Source organism: Hippichthys cyanospilos, chromosome 8 (genome assembly GCF_059441005.1).
Source record: "Hippichthys cyanospilos isolate Australia breed blue-spotted pipefish chromosome 8, RoL_Hcya_1.0, whole genome shotgun sequence".
Lineage (NCBI taxonomy): Eukaryota > Metazoa > Chordata > Actinopteri > Syngnathiformes > Syngnathidae > Hippichthys > Hippichthys cyanospilos.
In genome coordinates, this window is record NC_142376.1 from 16,099,668 (window position 1) to 16,121,485 (window position 21,818).

The 21,818-nt window shown below is 39.8% G+C and overlaps 2 protein-coding genes across 6 annotated transcripts; both read left to right on the forward strand.

Moving 5' to 3' along the window:
* The first annotated feature begins 1,210 nt into the window (after positions 1 to 1,210).
* ppp1r21 (protein phosphatase 1, regulatory subunit 21) lies at positions 1,211 to 13,558 on the forward strand. 3 transcript variants are annotated; one of them, XM_088422018.1, is made up of 22 exons: positions 1,211 to 1,834; positions 2,826 to 2,894; positions 3,161 to 3,313; positions 3,444 to 3,545; positions 3,627 to 3,791; positions 4,147 to 4,205; positions 4,307 to 4,401; positions 4,722 to 4,774; positions 4,886 to 5,035; positions 5,125 to 5,226; positions 5,309 to 5,397; positions 5,480 to 5,616; positions 5,706 to 5,798; positions 6,798 to 6,925; positions 7,370 to 7,519; positions 7,718 to 7,810; positions 8,066 to 8,317; positions 8,579 to 8,614; positions 8,714 to 8,830; positions 10,160 to 10,258; positions 10,344 to 10,472; positions 12,776 to 13,558. In XM_088422018.1, exons 1-22 carry the CDS (start codon positions 1,775 to 1,777, stop codon positions 12,803 to 12,805), a joined length of 2,361 nt encoding a protein of 786 aa, XP_088278144.1. In that variant the 5' UTR covers positions 1,211 to 1,774; the 3' UTR covers positions 12,806 to 13,558. The 3 variants fall into 3 exon arrangements, with proteins under 3 accessions (XP_088278144.1, XP_088278145.1, XP_088278146.1); XM_088422019.1 differs by having other exon boundaries at positions 3,161 to 3,307; XM_088422020.1 differs by lacking the exon at positions 1,211 to 1,834 and adding an exon at positions 2,108 to 2,203.
* Positions 13,559 to 14,302: 744 nt separating this feature from the next.
* Positions 14,303 to 21,501, forward strand: ston1 (stonin 1). Of its 3 annotated transcripts, none has more exons than XM_088420907.1 (5): positions 14,303 to 14,442; positions 15,325 to 15,456; positions 16,529 to 18,439; positions 19,768 to 19,970; positions 20,384 to 21,501. In XM_088420907.1, exons 3-5 carry the CDS (start codon positions 16,594 to 16,596, stop codon positions 20,447 to 20,449), a joined length of 2,115 nt encoding a protein of 704 aa, XP_088277033.1. In that variant the 5' UTR covers positions 14,303 to 14,442; positions 15,325 to 15,456; positions 16,529 to 16,593; the 3' UTR covers positions 20,450 to 21,501. The 3 variants fall into 3 exon arrangements, with proteins under 3 accessions (XP_088277033.1, XP_088277035.1, XP_088277034.1); XM_088420908.1 differs by lacking the exon at positions 14,303 to 14,442 and adding an exon at positions 14,562 to 14,901; XM_088420909.1 differs by lacking the exon at positions 15,325 to 15,456 and having other exon boundaries at positions 14,342 to 14,442.
* The last annotated feature ends 317 nt before the right edge of the window (positions 21,502 to 21,818 follow it).

Here is a 21,818-nt window from a genome sequence, read left to right on the forward strand (position 1 = left end):
GAGACTATCCACTTCTTTATGTAAATGTTTTAAATAGTAGAACTATTCACATGTAGTGGCTACATAAAGAGATTACTATATGATGGATTAGGGAAAATGAATCGTCAAGGATTTGGGTATTGGCTGCATTAGCAATATGACATTTTACTTCTAGTCAAAATGAGGTCAGATAATTATTCAATTATTTTGAAATGTTCAAAAACACCCTCTCTTCTAGAATTCTTGATTGGAAAAGTTAATCAATGCCATAAAACCAATTGTAAGAGGAATTAGGTCAATTAATGAAAGATATCCAGAGCAATTTGGGATAAATCATGCTCCCTAGGGCCAGCAAGCACTTTGTATTAACATAATACTGTACTCATTCTGACTGGGATTATACAATATGCATTTACCCGACATTTACAGATTTGTTTGGGCAAATATCAACACACTTCAATGCTGCAAGGAAGAGTGTGCCTTGCTCCTTCTCATATTTTCGTACTGGACTTCACTCCAGTTGTGTTCAGCTAAACCATGAAATGAAATACTTTGGCCAAACAAATCGTGATTTGCAAACTAAAATGAGAATTTGACAGACGGAATGTAAGCACAGCATTGGTACGTTCCTTCAGAGACAATATCAATGGGAAAGAAAAGGAGGAGACGGTAAACTAAATTGCTACATTTATTCATCTCGATCCATCCATTTTCCATAGCCGTTTATCCATGGCATTATATTTGTGCCACTGTCGCTCGATAGTGGCACAAATACAAAGCCATCATTTTGGCGTTTGAGGGAGGAAACCCATGCGGGTACTGGGAGATAATTACAAACCTCACACAGGGCCGAATCGAACCGTTACCTCTGACCTGTGAGACGGACGTGCTAACCAGTCTTTCACCATGCCGTTCATTTCAATCATCTCAAGATATTAATTAGCTTTTAAGTCGACCTTTTGGCTTGAGATATACGGTTGTCAAATGCTTTTTTGTTTCGTTTTTGAGGCCTATTTATGATTTTTGTTTGTTTGTTTGGTTTCCGATTTATAATGTTTTATATTACTATTATTATTATTATTATTATTATTATTATTATTATTATTATTATTATTATTATTATTATTATTTATTTTTTAATTTGATTTGGGGGTTCACTAAATGCCTCCAACCGCAAGAGGGCGCACTTAGGAGAGTTGCTCAGGGATACTGCTTTTCTTTGAACTCTGACCCTTCAGCTTGTGCTAGGCTGGATCGCCGAGGAATGATAATAAAAAGAAAGTATTGTAGATGATGACTGGCTTGTCAAGCCTTTGTTCACCAATGTAACAACAGTTACTCCTCCAAGTTGCCAGCACCCGTGGAGAATATTGTAGGATTACTACGCAGAGGCGTTATCGATGTGATCTTTTGCATCACCGGGTTGTGTATTGCTACTTTGCTAACTAGTTAGAACGCTGCGCCCTGTCATCGTTGATAATGCTAACTTCAACACGACGCTTTCAAGTTCGGTTAACATCCGCTTTTGCATCGTTTCGAAATTTCCACGACTACCAGCATTTACGTTTCCCGGAAACTACGACTCTTGCTCTTTAGCGATGTACGTCCTGCCACTGATTTATTGTAAGCAGCTCGGAAGAACGTAACAATTGGGGGCTTGCTAACCTGAGCTAGCGAGGATTATCACTCGTAGCGTACATCAAGATCACTGGAGAGTTTTGCTAAAGTTCATTGGGAATCACTTCGTACACAGAATAAGGGAATATCGCTCGGCGTTTCAAATTTTTGAGTAACTATGGCTAATGTCACGGATCTGCAGACCAAGTACAGCAGATTGGCGCAGGAGTACTCCAAGGTAAAATAACCTTTCATATCAATTACGACTCACAGTTTGGATCCTAGAATGTGATTTTACTTTATCGCCTATTTACATTTATCGCCTATTTACAACGTGATTTTGCTTTTCACCATGTGTGGTCAGTGCGAAAAAAATGGTTTTCAAGCCATCCTCATAGTGAGGGCAGCGACATATAACGTGCACATCATAAAGCGTTTTTTGTAACCTTCAACGTGCACATGTATGTACTACCTCGTTACAGTGCTGTTGGAATCAATTGCACCACGTACAGGTTTTATGACAAACCCGCTAGTGTTTTCCAAAACGTGAAGGAACGTGATCTAATTGTTCGTTATTTGTGCTAATACTTTCAGGCATGCAAAACTGGTAAATGATGATATTGAATTAATATCGTGATTATTTAAGTACATCAATTTGTCGTCGAAAAATTAACGAAAACTTGTTTATTTTGGGTCGTACAAAAAATGTTTTAGTCACTTATGATAAGTGAGTGTGTGGGTTTTATTAGCACATTACAACACCTTAAATCTTTTACATTTATTGTAATATTAAAATATTTGACAGTACTCGTTTTCATTAATGCATATTTTGGTGTCTTGGCATTTTTATATTTAAAGGCACGCAAAGTCATGTGATTATTCACTTTTTTTTTTTAAAAAAGTCAAACTGGTAAAAAGTGTCACTAATATCGTTTTTTCTTTAACTCTTAAGTGCCCTTTTGATTCCATGTTGTTCCATGCTGACTGCATGGTCATTGGTCAGTGTTGCTGTTTCCTGTTTGACTGATTTCCCAGTTGATGAATCACAATATCTCATTGAGGAAGTGCTGACTATATAGTTATCTCTCACTTACAGTCTTGCTTGTAGTTTATGGATTTAAACAATTTGTCAAAATGAATATCCACTAAGAATTAGCAATCCAATTCACTGAATCTTTACAGTTGCCGTTTTGATACATGTATAACCCCTATTGTATATATTTTCACAGTTGCGTGCCCAGAACCAGGTTCTGAAGAAAGCAGTTGTCGATGAGCAGGCCAACTCGGCTTCCCTCAAAGTAAAGTGACTATTGAAAGAAATTACAGACCCCCACTGTACATTTTTTTTAATTGCATGCTAAATATTTACCACAGTTATTTTGTCCTCATTGCAATGTCCAACAAAAGCCTCTTTCACACAGAGCTCCAGCAAGACGGCAAGAGATATATATCACTTGATACTTACCACTCGTGTCTGTTAGTCTTTCAATAATTGTTACACCTCATGCTAATAATGTTTGCACTACCACTACTTTTTTTTTTTTTTTTTTATTCTTGTGTTCAGGAGCAACTGAAGCAGAGAGATCAGAGCCTGAGGAAGCAGGACCAGGAAATGGACAGCCTCAGCTTTCGGAACCAGCAGCTGGCAAAGAGAGTAGAACTTCTTCAAGAGGAACTGGCTTCGAGTGAAGCTAAGGGCAAAAGGGGGAAGGTAATTGTGAGTATAGTATTGGAATCGATGCAGGATATGTTTTGTGATGAGTAGCTTGAATTAGAATATTTATGTCCAAATTGTGCACATGCATTTGGAAGACAATGATTAAAGTCTCTTGTTTTTCCACCTTCAGAATAAAGGAGATTCTCCCTCACACCACAGTGTGCGCACCCAAAGTGTTTTTGATGAGGACCTCCAGAAAAAGATTGAAGAAAATGAGAGGCTTCACATTCAAGTAATAAACAATATTTTACATTCTTGAGGTAGAGAATGCTGAGGAGTGTGTGCATTTGTTTTCGTCCTCTTTGTTATTTAGTTTTACGAGGCAGATAAGCAGCATAAGAGGCAGGAGGCTGAGATGAGGGCCCGTTTAGAGGAGTTGGAGCGAGACTCTCAACACCACCAGAGCATCGTGGATAGACTCACTGCCAAGTACACAGAAACCATCGAGAGGCTGCAGAGTGACAAGGCACGATTGGAGGTCAGGATGAGCCAAAACTAAAGTAATGTAATGTAAATTACATTAATGTAAAGTAATGTAAACATACTTGACCGTAAGAGGTCCGCCGATTACAATTCAATACTTGAAATGTAAGAAAAGGACTTTTTCATGTTTCAATTTGTTATTATTTTGCAAAGCAGACCGGAGTAGATCATGACAATTCTTTGAACATCTAACAAATCATTATTAATCAAATTATTTCAAATACAAAAATATCTTGAATGAAAAATTCATTTTGAATCAGTGATAGACCATCAGAAATTAATCAAATCATGAGACAGTCAAATATTCCCACCCTTATTGAATATATTTGTGTGTATTCCACCTTTTTCAGGTCAAAACACAAACTCTGGAGCGGGAGGGTAAAGATTGTCGATTGCGAACGGAGGAGTGGTACCCTTACTTTTTTTCTCCTTTTTTTGTAACTTGTATCAATGATTTACAGTTTAGCCCTGGTTGACCGACATTGTTCTGCTGCACTTTTTTGTGTGCAGTCAGCAGCAGTTAAGACAATGCCAGGCAGAACTCAACAGACAACTGAAACAGAGCAGCAGTGTCATACAGGAGAAAGTGCCCTTTAACGACACCAGTGAGTATTCTGCACTCACTTGTGTTATTGTGAATATTATATTATTATTATTATTATTATTATTATTACTATTGTGTTATTGTGGCAGTATTCTGCCAGATAGCTTTTCAGTTAATAAACGGAATTTGTCAAGTTAAACATGCTGAAGTGGATTACTACCCTAAGTTAATGGTCTAGGAAATGTATCATTTTATTTTTTGCCTTGTGACAATGTATTCTTTTATATGGCTGCGCAAGCTCATGTCAGTGCTGTCATAAGCAGGGTCCCTCTTGCTGCACAGCTGAATTGACACATCTTCCTTGTCCCTCCAATCCTCCAGAATTTAGTGACTACAACAGTCTAAATGTGCCGGCACACAATCGAAGACATCAGGTGGGTGTGTAGTTCTCATCTGCAATACACCATTTATTCTATTTTGATTAACATTAACGGTGTTTTTTGAACATTTTTACATGCTCGAATCGTATTTCTTTCTAAATTCAGCTAAAAGCCCGGGATGTGGCTGGTCAAGCCTTGAGCTTCATTCAGGACCTTGTGGTTGGTTTGCTGAACTTCCATTCATACACAGAGCAGAGAGTCCATATCTATCCACTGGACTCTTCCATTGAGTCTATTTCTCCTTTGAATCAGAAGGTCAGTAGAATAGTGAGCACACAACATAGACTGCGTGGGAATTTCAAAACGAACGGCTAATAATGGTCATTAACTTCGTCCTCTTCCAGTTCTCTCAGTATCTGCATGAGAATGCGGTGTATGTGCGCCCCCTAGAGGAAAGTTTTCTACAATTACACCAAAGCATCACGGAGGACACTGTCACAGTGCTGGTGAGAGGTTCTTGAATAGACATGATGTGTCCTCTTCCTTTGTAGTCTGTCAGAATGTCTTTATCCTGTTCTTGACTTTTAGGAGACTGTGGACAAGCTGAAAAACGTCAGTGACATTTTCTCCACGTATACACATTTCCTTCAAAAACTTCTCCCTTATCAACTAAAAAGGTCAGCAGTGTTCTTGCACGTGTGCGATAAAGGCAGCGAGTGGAGGAGCATATTTTTTTTCTTAATTGTCTTTTTCTCCCAGCTTAGAGGAGGAGTGCAATACACCACTTTGTACTGCTGCCCTAAGAGTGAAGAACCAGGAACTCCAAAATGACGTGAAGAGAATGACTATAGTTTTTGAAAAATTACAGAGCTACATTACCCTGTTGACTTTCCCCAGTAGGTTGATATGAATTGTGCAAATCTGTTATACAATTTTGTCCATTGCATTTTTTTTAAATGCATGCAATATGTGCTTTTTGTCGTAGATGTCCGTCAAAATGGTATGCCGCAAAGTAGCACCACTGCCGTCTTCACCCAATTAGCTGCATGCTTGCACACGCTTCATGACGTTGTTAAAGGTAAAGCAGCCGTTTCAGCTTCATGACTGTCTTTTAACAACAATTTGAGTCAAATAACTGCCACAACCATTCATTGTTTGAGCCTCAGGAATTTTGGTTTTGAAAATCCTGGTAGAGGTAAACTTGCCGATTCAAGGACATCCCACTGCTTCATTTTGGAAAAGCAATGTGGTTCTACCTTTTTACGTTTGTCATGCCATGGCAGGAACTTAACATTGTTCTTTTCAAATTAAGAGCAAATTAATCAGAACATTAAACTACTTTTTGCAAAATTGTGTTGTAATGCCTCCTTTGCTAAATTTTATGTGGCTTTATCTAGGTAGGTTTTTTTTTTTGAGGATGCACTTTGTCTGTAGTGATGTAAATTTACAGCAGATAAGCCAGGCAATAATAACACCGATGATTTGCCTGATTTATTGTCTGGAGTTTCTGAAGGAAATACGCTTAGAAATACCATTCCAAATGTAGTTCGAAGGTTTATTAAACCATACACGGATGGCACAGCACTTCCCTTCATTTATTTATTTATTTTTGATTAACAAGTACTTGCTCTGATTTGGGGGATTTGGTTGAAAATATAAAATAATCAAGGGGTACATCATTGGAAATAAAGTTAAGAGTTACTGTTGTGAACATCTATGCACCAAATTTGAGAGGCACTCATCTAGTGTGTTACTGTGACACCCAATCCTTATTTTCACTTCATACGTGACAGAAACCATCATTTTTCAAAGGTTCTGTTTCTTTATGGGACAACAATAGTTATTCTAGGTCCACAGAATTTGCCTTTTAACATGGTGGTTCTTTTTACTGCACCGCAATCTGACAATTATACAATAAACAGTTCTTATCATGCCATTGCTTGGTAGGTTTTATTAACACTTACCAAACATGTTCATTCCTCTACTGCGTTCATTTCAAAATATTTCAAAACGCTGACAGTAGAGATACCTCTCTTGCTCTTCTTACTCTTCTGCACGTATGTGTGTGTGTGTGTAGAAATGTCAAAGCACTACAACCAGAAGGCCAGCTTAGAGCAGGAGCTCCCCACCACCACACAAAAACTCTTCACCACCACAGAGTGTCTATTGGGCTCCCTTGGCTCACTGACCAACAGTACAGGAAAGGTATGGCCAATAGGGGGCGATCAGTAGCCAGGTTCATGATTTCATGAACCTTCATTCACACCACACATTTAGCCTTCTCATACACAGTCTACATTTGACAGCAGTAGTGTTAAGATGCTAAATTACCACCATATGAAGAACTCAGGTGGCCAGCAGTTAAATTGTCAATGTTACTCTCAAAATCACAGTTTTTGCAGCTGCTCCCCTTCTACAGTTACTGATAAATGATTTCTCTTTTTGAATAAAGATGTGTCTGATGGGAGGCCTAATGCAATGGCTTGGGCACATGCTGGCACAGGATGAGTGAAGGGAGCAATTTGAAATTGAGCACCGCTGCAGGAGAAATCCTCACTGCATTTATTTTATTTATCACTGTTGCCTTCTATCTCAAGTAGCTGCTTAGGGTCAAATTTTACGGGGCTTAAGATTTGTGGTTTCTTGCAGCTTGCCACATTTTTCAGCAACAACTTGTATTTCTTCACATCATCTGGCTATGGCCCCAGAGGAAACGCAGCATCACTTAACCCCTTACAGGCTGAGATTATGCTTTCCAACAAAAAGAGAGCAGCTGCTTACATCCATTCTATACAAAGGGTAAGTATTCCCAGCACCGCCTCTTTTCAATAGGTTAAAGAACTTGAACATACTATTATGGTAATCAGTAGAGAACTGTATTTAGAAATGTTGTTTCATCACTTAGATTTTGCGTCGGTAGTTTGTCATGAGATCCATCCATCCATTTTCTTTATCCACTTATGTCAAAAATTATTTGTTGTCGCTGCTGGCGTTTAGCCACGGCCACAGTCTGTTCCATACAGTGAAGCGCTGGCCAATCGCCGGATCCTCACAAGCTCCACTGAGAGTAGAGAAGGTCTCACGCAACAGGTATGATGCCGATTCTTTACATAAATTGTAAATTGTTTGAATGAGGAGTTTTTTGACTATTGTATTAGGCTGAGATGGAAATTTTACTATGGTTGACAACAGTATGTCAGAGTTTTTGAAACTGCTGCAAAAGAGAACAGGCTAGTTAGATAGTGTATTTTGTTAGTTTGATTTTTTTTTTTTGCCTGTTTCTTTATTGCTGTGCTTACCTCCCTGAGTTTCACTTATTATTTTTCCCCCACTGGCCTCCTGCAGGTGCAGCAGAGTCAGGAGAAGATTGCACGTCTGGAGCAGGAAAAAGAACACTGGCTCCTGGAAGCTCAGCTGGGTAAGGTGCGGCTGGAAAAGGAGAACCAGCGAATTTCAGATCTGGAAGCGCAACTCGCCATCGCGCTGGGGGCAGATCAGAGCTCACAGACAACTGCGGTTAGCTCGCTGACACAGAATCATGAGGAAGTGGAGTCTGCTCTGAAAACTGCTGCGAAAGAAACTATGTGCACCAGCCTGGTACGGTCACTTCTTACTTTTATCTTGTGGGGAAATGTTTCTCCTAATGGTTGGACTTTCTGTAAAAAATATTGTCATTGTCGGCGTTCCCACACTCTTTTTGTGAGCTAAAAATCAGACATCCAATGTGCTGAGACAGCACAATACAATAATACAGTTGTAGGGGTTCACAGTCTTCTTAATATCTAGAATTGGCCGGGTCGACTATGCGTAAACTTTTGCTGTTTGCTCAACAGCTGTGTTTATGTCTCCTCTCTCCAGGTTGGCATGTTATGCACCGTACCCATTGCAGAGAATGTGAGTGGCCATGTATTTACATAAAAAATGTTCAAAGCAGCGTTTTCCTCATGGAAAAATGTAGTGTAACATTTACAGGATGTTGCGTGCGGTTTGCAGGTTGGAGATGAGGAGTCCAGGGAGCAGCTGATAAAGACTCACTACATGACTAGAGTGGGAGAGCTCACCACTCAGCTTCAAATGTCAGACAGCAAAGCAGTGCACTTTCATTCTGAGGTGAGACCTTCATGTGAAAGTTAATGTAAAACAACTTCAATGTTTTTGAGTAAATAAGCTTCTTTTAGCTATTACCTTGGGCATTATTGTCACAAAAGGACATCACCACAAATACTACCAAGGAGCGCCGACCTCAACTATATTGTTTTTTATTTGTTTATTTTATAGGAATTAGTTTAAAAAAGATTGGGTAAATTTTGTTTGGCAATAAAAGAGTTAACAAGGTAATTCAACTTAGCGGTGCTTCTTACAGAAGCGTAAAACTCCATCACGCTTGAAATTGGCCGGCAGGTTCTCGTTTTTTTTTTATTTTTATTTTTTTTATGGCTGGCATTAAATGAGTAAGGAATGTGACTCAGCAGTGATTCTTACAGAGGAGGTGTAAAACATCAGACATAACAAACCTTCGTTTATCGTAGTATAGTTTTGTTTTTCAAAATATTTGAAGGACAGGGAGCAGAGGACGACCAGTATGCACTATCACCATGTGGCCCTCTTTTGTCCTAAAAGGAACGAAAAACGAAAAATCCTAGTTTTTTGCTTGCACATTTTTGTCCAATGCATGGGTAGTTTTGAAGTTATTTTTCCTCAATTCTGGGGTCAAAATGAGTGCCAGCCTGAACTTACCACTGGTATTAGTCCCCACGATAACTTTTGCCATCACAGAATCATAATGGCTCCTAGGACTGAGGGAAAAAATTGTCTGTCGTCCACAAATTTTATCATTACAGAAACTCTCAACCGTCTCACACTTTTAACACTTTTTTGGTTAATGTTTTAGCTGCAGTTAGCAACACACTGACATTTGTAGACTACATACTTTAATACATTTAATTTTGCAAATGATGCTGATGTGAGTGTTGCCATTTCATGCCTTCCACAAAATGCAGCCCACTGTTTGGTACTTTTTAAGCAAACAAGCCTTGAACTAGCATTGTCAACGTACATCCTACCATTACAAGGAGTTTATGAAGCGGAGCATATTCCATTAAAGAGAATTGTGCTTAGTCCTTGATATCACACAAAGTTACTGTAATAAATATTTTGCACACACTTTAGTTGAAGGAAAATAGTCAAACATATAATAATAGTCAAATATATACAATTATTTTTAATTTGTGTTGTCTCATTGGATACATTGTTTAACACTGGGCAGGAAGAAAAAGGTTCTTGTTTTACATTGTGATTTTTTTTTTTTTTTGTCTCTCAGAGATGATAAAATGTCCTTAGTTTAAACTATGCTTTTACCTTTTCACTGTTTCTTTCAGAAAAAGCATGCAGGTATAAATTTGCATTTAAAAAAATATTGCAATCACTTTATCTTTCTAGTGTCGCGCTTTGGCCAAGAGATTAGCCATTGCAGAGAAATCACGTGAGGCTTTTGTCGAGGAGATGAAACGAGCCAATCAGAACATCACACACCTGCAGGTATGAAAAGCCCCCCACACCCCCAAAAAAATCACCACAGACTACTTGATTGCTCCCTCGGTTGAAATTGTCTTTTGGCACACAGGATGAACTGAGCACGACCAAGAGGAGTTATGAAGACCAGCTGAGCATGATGAGTGATCATTTGTGTAGCATGAACGAGACGCTGAGCAAACAGAGAGAAGAGATCGACACACTCAAATCGGGCAGCAAGGTACCCCCCCCCCTTTTTTTTTTTTTTTTTCGTAATGTAATTTTATGTAGGGATAAGGTGTGAGCAGGTTAAGGCTAATTGCGCAGAAACAATTTGTCAATATAACCATACGCTAAATGGTTGACCCTGCTTTGTTTCGTAATCTTCTTTTGGTTTTCATTTTTTCCTATTCTCCTATGTGCTAAAGACAATTTTGGTTATTTTATTTTGTCTAGGGCCACATGAATAACTGGCCCTCAACCTACAGTATGATGTTATCATTTGTAGTAATATTAACAGGCAAATGCTCTATATAGAAATATGTTAGCTTTTGAATATTAAGAGGTTATGGTAAACACTAGTTTTAATGCACTTGTAATTACATAGTCAGTATTATTTTTTGCGGCTTTGGTAGCACCCTTAGCATTTAGTTAAATTGCTTAATGGGTTAGCTGAGCTGACTGCTGCTATTCCTGCATGAACGAAAATCAAAAGCTACACGGAGTGAGTGAGAAAACACAAGAGTCACTCAGGAGACAAGTTGTCTTTTCAGCCTGTGGGCCGTGACGTCGTAAAGATTCTGCCTCTGTGCTTACTGCGTGCTCTGATGGGAAACGCACCTGCTGGCACCATCTGAATAAGACATTAGGTCTGAATTCAAGAGGTGCGCAGTAGAAACGTGCGTGTGAGCTCCAGTTGACAAACGGCAGGACAGAACATGTGTGTGATCTCAAGGTGGTGGTTCTGTCTTGATGGACAGAAACCAGACCCAACATGTTTTCACATTCTAAGAGGAATGCAAACTAAAGCTGAGCCCATAGTTTGATAATATGAATCAGAGGGAAATTAGGACATTTTGTTTATTTTGCTCATATTATCTGTTTCTTAGTGTGAAATGAAGATAAAATTCACTAGTCGCCTTTTAAAATCTCTTTATCAGAGGGCTCAGAAAAGTGAATGGCTATAAATTTAACTTTCTTTTTATAAACGAGCTCCTCTGTTCACAGACATGTTGTTAATACAAGCAGCATGTCAGCAAGGCACACTTTTCGAGCATAGGCAGTGAGAAAAATGCATTATTCTGAGCAATGAAGTTGACGTAGTGTACGTCTGGAGTGCTGAAGGAAAAATATTTATGGTTCATCAGAAAAAATTGCATCCAACCCTACTTTGGTTACACTGGCTTCATTAGAGCAAGCTGATAAGAATGCTTGCATCTGAGATATTTTCTTCTTCGTGGCTCCTGGAGGCTGAGCCGTAACGTAGAGTCGGAAAGGTGGCTGCATAGCACCATAATAAGGATTGGAAAAAGAGGGCCGGGGGGCTTGGGTGATGGATTTAACTTTTCACACAAGTCAGGCTGGAACCACATTAAAGTAGAGACTATCCAGCTTTAAACAGCACAACAGCAAGGCAATTAAGTGCCTTGATCACATTTCAACAAGAGGGTACGGTCATCTGTACTGCCTTATCACAACTTACTGGGTAGGCAGCCGATCAGGAGTGTTAGAACGCACAATTCTTGATCAAGGCACTAATGTTTATGGGTGATATTCGGGTAACTTGTTCATTTAAGTTACTTAAAAGTAGTTTAGTCAATTTTCTTTTAGATTATCCAGTGCAAGTTCGTGCTGATGACCATTTTCATATCCAGATTCAGAATCAGTGCCCCTTTGTTGCTCAAATAAAAATCCATGTTGGCCCATTTTTTTTTTTTTTTTACCTTCGTCAGAACACTCCATTTTAGCGATAACAACAACGATCTGGTACATCACTTGTTGGGGAAAGTAACGACCCTGTCAATGACTTGACGACACCTCCGCTTCCAAAATGGGGCCATTCTTTAAAAACGAACTAAGCCACGGTGATTTTGTGTGAACTCTTTTGGCAAACACAGAATGAGACACACCAGATATTTATCAAACATTTCAATGCTCCGCCCTTTACCCAACAAGACCTCATTTCAGGATCTCCAAAGGCATGTAAAATTGATCATCCAGCTAGCCTGGCATTTTTTACCCACAAATTTAGGCTCAGGGTTGCTCAGGTTTTTGCAAAGTGAACTCCATTGGTCCTTAACAGCAATCAATCCCACATACTTTTATCTAACTACCACTTGATCATGTCCATCCATTTTGTAAGAATGTTATATAAACAAGGGATTTCTGTTAAATGGCATGCGTGGGGCAAATATTAAATGAATATGAATATATATATATATATATATATATATATATATATATATATATATATATATATATATGTGTTTATATATATATATATATGTGTATATATATGTGTGTGTGTGTGTGTGTCTTCCGCAGGCAAATGCCAAAAAGAACAAAGGCCGCTAGTGGTGCCCTTTCTCAACCCAAAAATAGTGGCTCCGCTTGGGATACACTGTGGACGGCAACACACCCCTCAAAGAACACACTGACCCCCCTGCTGCAGCATCCTGGTACTAAGACCATCATGTCACCGTAACCAGATTACAAGCTAAGCCTCAGAAGTGTCCACATTTGACGTTGTGACAATGCAAACACTCAAGACTGACTGAATAGGCCTTTTCTTTCCTTATGACACTGCATCACATAAATATCCGGGAGTGTTTGATCTTCAGTCTAGAGCAGAATGGACCACAGGGAAAGGATGAAGTTTACAGACCCTGTTGAGCCATTACTTGCTGGTTTTCCCGGATGTGTGTATGTTAGGAAAAACTGTCAGTTTGTACGATGTCTTGAACATAAAATGTGATTGTGGCTGTTTTTACATGCACATAAAGTTTTAGGCCTTTAAACCCTTTCTATAAGCTAAGAATGGCTTTCAACGATCAATGAACAATTCAACACTTGAATCTATCACTTATTCTGGAGAGTCCTCTGAAGAGGACAACAAATATGTCTGCCAAGAACCTCTGACTGGATTACCTGTTTACATGAAAAGAAAACGTATACAGTAGACCCATTCACCCATAAGGATGATCTTACTTTGCAATAGTTTTTTTTTTTTTCCAAGCACCAAATTAAGTGTGGATGTGCAATATTGTATGTTTCCATCTTAAAATGCACATAAACAGAAAATAAAGTATCCATTCCTGAACATGCAAAGCTTTCTCACAAAATGTGATGTCTGCATCTACTTATTTTGGGTGTGTCTCAGATTTGGTATGATGGGATGTTTCGTTGACTGGACTTTTGAACTGTTGCTCAGACAAGCTGGTTTGTGCAGTGTGCAGCTGCAGTTTCAGTTCTGGCTTGTTGTGACATGATGACGGAAGGCAAGGAAGCCTTTCACTGGTTGCTTGCCAGTCTTCGTCGGGTCACATGGATTTCCCAACTGTATAAGTACAGCACTAGTCGATACTCACAGTGTAAACTTCGAAAACCCGCAATGTGAGTGTGAAACAAAATAAAGAGGTTTTTGCCTTTAGAATGGGAGGCTTTTTATAAACCTTCACATTACGTTCTACATTTTTTTAAACCAAGACCCACCTACTTCTACCATAAGATAAATACAGGCTTTTTCCATGAGTTCATCCCCTCTTTATATCAATCTGTTTTTAAGCAGACTTTCCAATCACCAATTACATTACAGAGCAGCATCCTTCACTTTTGTGACTATTTCATCAAGATTTTGGATTGTACGAATTATAGCATATGAACGTCATTCTTCATCATACCATTTTCACTCAAGGTTTCATGAGATAATAAATATGGAGAGCTATGTCCATCACAAACAAGCAGGAACAAGTCTGAGCGAGTTTTCAATTCCCTTCCGTTTGAGTCGCAACGATTTAACGAAGAGAAGTTGAAGTGTGGTCTTTCCTATATTCCTGAACGCACCGCGGCTGCGTTCCTTCCTGCAGTGTCCTTTCGCAGGACAGTCTGGAAGAGTTAACGCTCCCGGGATCCACTCTGCCATTTTGAAGCGAACCCACACAAATCCATCAAACCTGCGATGATTCCTACGAGTCAGTTATCTTTGTGAAATTGTAAGTTTGTCTTGCTTTTAGACCCATCCGTGTATGTTTTCAGTGGAGTTTTGATAGTTTGTGTAACGTTCTAACGCGCCGAAAAGTCCGCTGGTGGAGTGGAGCTAATGTTTTTTTTTTTTTTTTTGCAGTGACTGTTGTTGTGATTATCAAGCGTAGCTACGTAATGTTTGAGTCTATGGCGTCTGCTGTCACAGCGTGTAATTAGTGGGACTAAAGTCACTGTAAAGTTGAGTAAATCAAATTAATGGTGAACACGGAGAGTTGCCTGCGTGATCGTGACAGAGCCCGAACGAAGTTGTCGCGGATGTCAGCGGCTAGAGCTCCGCTTGGATTCACCGAAGGGGAAGTGTGGATATTGTCCTCTATTTTCACGTCTGTCCTCAAATTTATTCTATCCCTAGCCACTCTTCAGAGCACGGCATCGCCAATCTTCTGGTCATTAGACTATATGGAAAAGTGAGTACATTAGGTGGTCACAACAATAGGGACACCTGCACAATCTAGTAATAGAGGCCATGCCATGTGTAAAGTAAAACCAATCAGAAAAATGACAACTTTATTCAGTATAACTTTGTTCATTTGAACTCTGGTTCATGTTCTACTGTGTCATATCTTCTGTGAAGCTAGATTTGCTTTTATACTCCTGTTGCATTGGATCTAAGTGTACCTCCTGCTAGTGAACTGGAAGGTACAGTAAACAAAACACTATACACTTTTTAAGTTTAAACTGTACAACAAAAATAGACCTGTTCCAAACGACTCCCATTCTCGTGGCTTGTGTTATGTTTCCAGTTTTATTGGCGAAGAAAAGAGCTGTAGTCCACGGAATGAAAGTTAATAACAGCTATCAGTGATGCTTGTTGCATGTTGTGTTTCCAGTGTGTGCTGAGCAGCAGTTTCTCTTCTGCCTGCTGACTGATGAGTCGACACTTTGCCTCTGGAAATGGGTCATCACATTCTCAGCTTTGCGCTTGATAACGGTAGCTGTGGCCAGATCAACATCCATCAAATGCAAGTCTAATTGGGTTGTTCTTTCCTAAGCTTTTGTATTTTTACCATGAAATTACCGTTCCAATTAGTTGAACCCAGTGCATTTTCAAGGGCTTGGTTTAACTTGCCACATGATTGAACATGTTGGAATTGCTCACTCATCAGCACAATGCCCTTACTTCGGTTTTATAAAACAGCTTTGATGACTGTGATGTAAAAAATGGGATGGCCTCATTTTAAAAACAGGCTAGAGCCTTTTGCATCCCATTTGGCTACGTCACATCAGGGCTGTCTGGCTAAGGGTCGTTTATGTGTTCAAGCTTGTTTGGCTCCGATGACTCACAAATATTTGCACGTTATATGTCGCTGTATTTGCAATGGGTTAATCACATTGTGCATGTGTTCTTTTGAGCTAATCTTGTATTCAAGCAATATTTGTTATATATTCAAACAAATGGGAGCACATTGCCATTTCCTGTGTGAATGGCTGTTTGTCCCAAAGGAACGTATGGAATTTATTCTTTTCTCTAAAGATTTAGCAGCTTCTGATTTGTGGTCTGCTCATTGAGTGGAAGTTCTCTTTGGAAAAAGATTGATATGTAGAGGAGGAGATGAACTCATGGAAAAAAAACTATATTTATCTTTTGACTTCCTCATTTGTTTGTAGCTAAATTTATTTGCACTCAGTGATTCTATCTGGCTGTCTGTCCATTCGTTCAGTCGTTCATTTTATTCTGCTTATCTAAAATTGGGCTGTTGGGGCAGCTTGTTTGCTAATGGCAACTTGTGTATTGATTGTACCAAGGTGTCAAATTGGAGCAACCATTGGAAAATATGCAAGATGACAGCACACATGTATGACTTTTGCTTGTTTTCACAGTAAGATTATGGTGCACCAAGGCAACCTGTGAATGATAGGCATCACATGTCATCTCACTGCCAAATATCATAGTGCGCCACTGAGAGAACCCCGGACGTGACTTTGTTAATGTCTCAAAGTCTCTGTCACTTGTGTTGAGACTATTCCATTTATACATTTTATCCCTGACTTGATTTTCTAATGGTTTCCTACAATGTTTTTTTTTTCTTGCAGATAAGAATTTCTCCGTGTAACACTGTTGTGAAAGCAAATCAGGAGCCTTTGAAGTGCCATCAGCCATGTGTTCCACCAATCACTCAAACTGGGTTACATTTGAAGATGACAACACACCACTTTCATCCCCACAGAAGCCCCTACAGTCACCAGGGTGTATCAAAGCAGCGCTACCACGTCCCAATGGTCTCAAATTAGTGCTTCCTCCTATCAGAGACACTTCCTGGACCTTCAACAGTTCTTTGGACTCTCCCCAAAGCCAATCAAGTGTCAGTGGAGGTTCATGTGTTTCAAGTAGCACACCCCTTCGCACCCCCTTGAGCGGAGTTTCCAGGGTTGCGTCTCCATTTCGCTCTAACTCCAGGGAGGAAAGCGGTTTCTTCCACAGCGTCACCAGAACATCGCCATCTTCTATTTCCTGTCCTGCCCCAGAAACCCAGAGTCTAAGCTCAGATAGACCAAACCCCTTCCCTGCTTTCCAGGGGAACTCTGGACACTTTAACCCTTTCTGGGACAGCACCGGGCCCAGCATTGACGCGGGCAGCTCCTCCTCAGATTCTGAATGCGACAACAGTTTACCACGTTTCTTTATACGGACCAAAGATGGCAGTGAGCCTCCACGTGATCACCTCCAGAACACTTTGTCTTTTGTTTGCAACAAAATTGAAGGCCTCCAAACCGTATCGGACAACAACGGAGAGACAGAAAGACACCGGCGACTCAGTTCGAAAAGCGAGCTGATAAGCGAGGGGCCCCCTCAGTTTGTCCCTCGGGGGTTGTTTCGCAGCCACAGGAGAGATGGTTGGCCTGTGATGCTCAGGATTCCAGAAAAAAAGAATCGTATGTCCTCAAGACAGTGGGGACCCATCTACCTCCGTTTGTTACCAGGGGGCGTGCTGCAGATGTACTATGAGAAAGGCCTTGAGAAGCCATTCAAAGAGTTCCAGCTACTGCCTCAGTGTCGTCTCTCGGACCTCAAGATAGAAAGTTACAGCGAGCCGCGTAAAGTCCTCACAGTGAAAGTCGAACATTTCACCTACACTGAAAAGAAACGCTTTCATCCCAAGCCGGAGGTGAATCATGAAGCAGAAGTGGAGCAACTGCTCAAGTTTGGCTCCACTGTACACAAAGACATGGAAGACCTGGTGGTCTCCATGGAAGAGGAAATCTTTAAGCTGCCCATGCTCCATCAGCCCAGGCGGAATTATGAGGAGCAGGAGCTCTCGCTGCAGATCACTGACCACATCTGGGTGCAACAAGATAGGTTTGGAGGAGTCATGGAGCGGACTGCTTTCACTCAGATTCACTGCTTGGCTTTCTTGAATGGAGTTGGCGATTGCTTCCTTGCCCTCAATGATCTCGGCTTGTTGCGTTCAAATGCCAACTATGGATCTGAAGAGAGCGAGCTCTGGATGGAGATCAGGGACTGTCACTTCCACAAGTGTGTGAATGAGACAGAGTTTCAGATGTCTAGACTATTAAAGTTCTGCCCCCCCGATGCTTGTAGGGTGGAGCTGATGCGGTACAAGACAATGTTTTTGGGTTGCACAGAAATTCCTTTCTCTATCAAATCGGTGGTCACGGTTCAAGGTGCCCATGTTGAGCTGCAAGCCTTTCTTAATATGTCAGGAACATTCCTCTCCAATATGGGAGTATCGGACACGTATCCGCTGTGTGAGAATGTGGAAGTGCGAGTACCTGTGCCAGGTGATTGGGTCAGAGTGACACAAACGGCGGCCTTGTTGCGCCAGAAATCACTAAAGGCCCGTATGAACAGAAACGCCTGCTTGGGCTCCTTCAGCACCGCGCCGTCTCAGCCCGTGATGCAGGTGTCAGTAGGCACCGTCAAGTACGAGAATGTCTACTCTGCTGTTGTCTGGAAGATTGACAGGCTCCCGGCAAAAAACACAGGTAACACGTACTCTACCGTGTACAGCCATGCTGCTCTCAAATGATGTCTTTCATCTCAACACGCTACAGTTCAGATTAGATAGTAATCAATCGGCAACTAATCAAATATTAAATTAATCTAGAATGTTTTTGAAAATCAGTTATTGGGACCAGACTTAGTTTAAAGGGCCTGTTTTGCCGTATTTTAAACTTTCCACAGTAATTTATGGGTATTAGACCCAAAATATTTTTACATGAAAAGCTTCTCTTTTTACTATGATTCAAAATCGATATGAAATGTCCCAAAATTGATTTTTTGAATAATAAAATAAATAAGCAAAGCTGTTTCCAGTCAGCTTCCGTGTAACGACGACACACACATGCTGTGTATGTAAATGTCAATAAATATGTAAAGCGTGGATGTCACTTTTTTTTTTTTTGCCATAGAGGTCATTGCATCGCATCTCTACCATCATCCATACACCGCCATAAAATGATCATGTCTAGTGGCATATTAAGGACAATAAACTGCTGTCATTGTACCACACGCCACAAGTCTCCAGTGTTAGCAATAGTCAACTCTGTGGAGCATTCAGATGCAGTCGGACATTTCTAACTCAGGAAAAAAAGGTTGTGAGATAACCAATCTACCTCTGAGCCATGCCGCCTCATAAATAATGTTTGGGGAGAAAGTACTTTGACATATTACTTAATTACAATAAAGGTTCTAAGTCACTTAACGTTTACATACAATACAAAGGACAAGGCTTCCATCTTTCATTTTAGTGGTTGATATTTCAAGGAACCCAAATAAAGAATAGAGTACCATAGTTGTGGTCCACATGCCCTTTTCCGTTCCATGTAAGTAGACTTGCTGTCTTTGTGTTGACAAAATACTCTTTACAAACATATGCTTTTGGTTTTGTAAAAAAAAAAAAAAAATACAGTCCTACAAAAAAAAATCTACAAGTCTTGTTTTGTGGGTATGAAGGCTGAAATTGTTAAATCGTCATTATTAATCGACAGACAATTCATTTAATTAAATAATTGTTAGTTACCACCCAAAATTCTTAACGGTGGCAGTTGACCCCAGCATACTCATGGTTGGTCATCTGCGTATCCATATAATCAGATTAAGAAATGTTGTCCCTCCCCAAGATCATTCATTTACTTTAATTAGCAATGTATGAATGAAAATTGAAAATGGCTTACTCTTTCTTCAAAATGTGTTACCCAATCTGCAAGGCACTCCCCCTTGGAGACCTGGATGTGCTCCGATTGTCCTTACCTCTGTCTTCAGTGGATTGCAAGTTTTAAGTTGGCTCCAACCTGTCTTTGTTTCCTTATAGCAATCGACCACCCTCATTCATTCTCCTGCAAACTAGAGCTTGGATCTGATCAGGAAATCCCAAGCGACTGGTATCCTTTCATCACAATGGAATGTGAGATTATGGGCGCAGTCGTGTCACAGACTACAGTCAAGTCACTGGGCACGGTCAATGACATCCAGCCGCAGAAGCATGTGACCAGCTGGACACGCTATCATTGTCAGGTAAGATGTTCGAGTAGAAGCACCGTGTACCATATTGAATAAAAAGTCTTCAGCCATACCTGTCTTTTAGTGAATTGAGGTTTAAGCCACACCCATTTGTTTTTGCAGAATATTTTGATTTGGTATGTTCCCAAGAAATTTAGCATTTTAATTTGTTGTTCACTGGGCGTAATTGCTCAACGTATCAATTTACATTTAAGACAACCTAGTCTAGATTAGGCCAGGTCAAGGTGCATTCGGCCTGTTCATAAATTCTACTTTGTATCCTCAGAGACGTTTTTGGCCCACAAAGCAGCTGTTTTTTTGTTTTTTTTTTGTCTTTTTAATATGCCATTCTTTCCTTTGTTCTTGGGAAATTAATTGCTCAGAGTCCAATTGCAATCACTCCTAATTATGTACTTTATTCTTTCCAGGTGGAAGTGGAGAAGAAATGGATCGAAACTGAATCAAAGAAGGAATCCGGCTGTATGACGCAATGATCAAAGATTTTTTTTTTTTTAATCGGAATTTAGAAGGGTTAAAACTGACAAGGGACTTTCTGCATATTTTGTCATTTTCATCTAATTTCACATTGCTTGGCATTAGCAGTATTGTTCAAGGCTTAGTCCTTTTAACTATTACTGTAAGCAAAATCATTTTAACACTTGCACTTTACATGTAATCGTTTAAAGGTAAAATAACAAATGTGTGAAAACTGTATGTAGGCTTGCGTTTGTGTCATCTGCACTGCCTTCCTGATCAATTTTCACCCGAATTAAATGAACATGTTGAAATTGTCATCCCTAATGAGCAGTGTTGGCTGTTTGGGATGGCCCATGTTGCATACTTGAAATTATTATGGTTCATGTTAATGATCACATATTTAAAAATGACTCATTTTAACCATCTCATTAATTCTATATTGGTCACCAAGTCGATTAACATGAACAATGTGGCAAATCATTCAGAAAAAACAAAATGGAAATATAAGCCTTCTTTTTGGAAGAGTGACATAATGGCCATAACACAACCACCTGCTTCATTTTCTCTGTAATTTGGACTAGTTTGCATTTTAGTGGCAATGACAAGCTGTTGGTCTTTTTTTTTTGGGGGGGGGGGCATGAAAATTAACACAGTGCCAGTGTAACACAGGCATTTTGGCAAATAGTGGTTTTAATTATGCATCATATTGTGTCAGTGTACAACTGCTGCTGCTGCTGCAAATACCCAAGGACTTGCACTTAAGGTCTTAAATTGTGCGTAACTGTTTATCTTACTACCAATACCATTTTTTTTTCAACATTAAAATCATCTCATCCTCTGTGCTGCTTACCTTCTTCAGTTGGCCTTTGTCTTTATCAAAGTTCAATTACTTCTTGAGGAATATGTTTTTGTTGACTGAAATCTAATGCTTAATTTTGACTGTTGAGCCTGGTCACACACACTCAACTCAAAGACTTTCAATTAAGACTGGTAACCAGTGTGTGGTACCAAAATCCAATCCTACCAAAGTACAATAAGAAATAAACATGTATGACTTGTGAAACTCTAAGGTGTTTTGTTTCTTTATACAACAGCCTATTATGCATATACTCCCTCCCATGAACAAAATTTAGCATTTTACTCTTTGGACTTAAGTAAAACGAAACCCTAAATTGTCTGCATATATTTTGCCCAGCCTTTTCTGCACAAGCGACTTGGTTGTGTTGTCTGCAAGTAATTTTTCTTGGGCACACACAACCCCCACAAAGTAATAACTTGAGGTCAAATCTTTTACTGAAATGATAATCTTCAACTGGCTGGTTTGGTGTTTGTGACAGGCGGCAGCGTGGCGCCTTCAATGACCTATTGGCGAAGCCTTGAAAGGCT

Bases quoted from the DNA above. Each gene is read 5' to 3' on its own strand.
- ppp1r21 (XM_088422018.1), top strand. From the start codon at position 1,775: ATGGCTAATGTCACGGATCTGCAGACCAAGTACAGCAGATTGGCGCAG. The intron at 6,926-7,369 runs GTATGGCCAATA...GGTTTCTTGCAG, and splicing joins TGACCAACAGTACAGGAAAG to CTTGCCACATTTTTCAGCAA. The intron at 8,615-8,713 runs GTGAGTGGCCAT...TGCGGTTTGCAG, and splicing joins CCGTACCCATTGCAGAGAAT to GTTGGAGATGAGGAGTCCAG.
- ston1 (XM_088420907.1), top strand. From the start codon at position 16,594: ATGTGTTCCACCAATCACTCAAACTGGGTTACATTTGAAGATGACAAC. The intron at 18,440-19,767 runs GTAACACGTACT...GTTTCCTTATAG, and splicing joins GCTCCCGGCAAAAAACACAG to CAATCGACCACCCTCATTCA. The intron at 19,971-20,383 runs GTAAGATGTTCG...TATTCTTTCCAG, and splicing joins GGACACGCTATCATTGTCAG to GTGGAAGTGGAGAAGAAATG.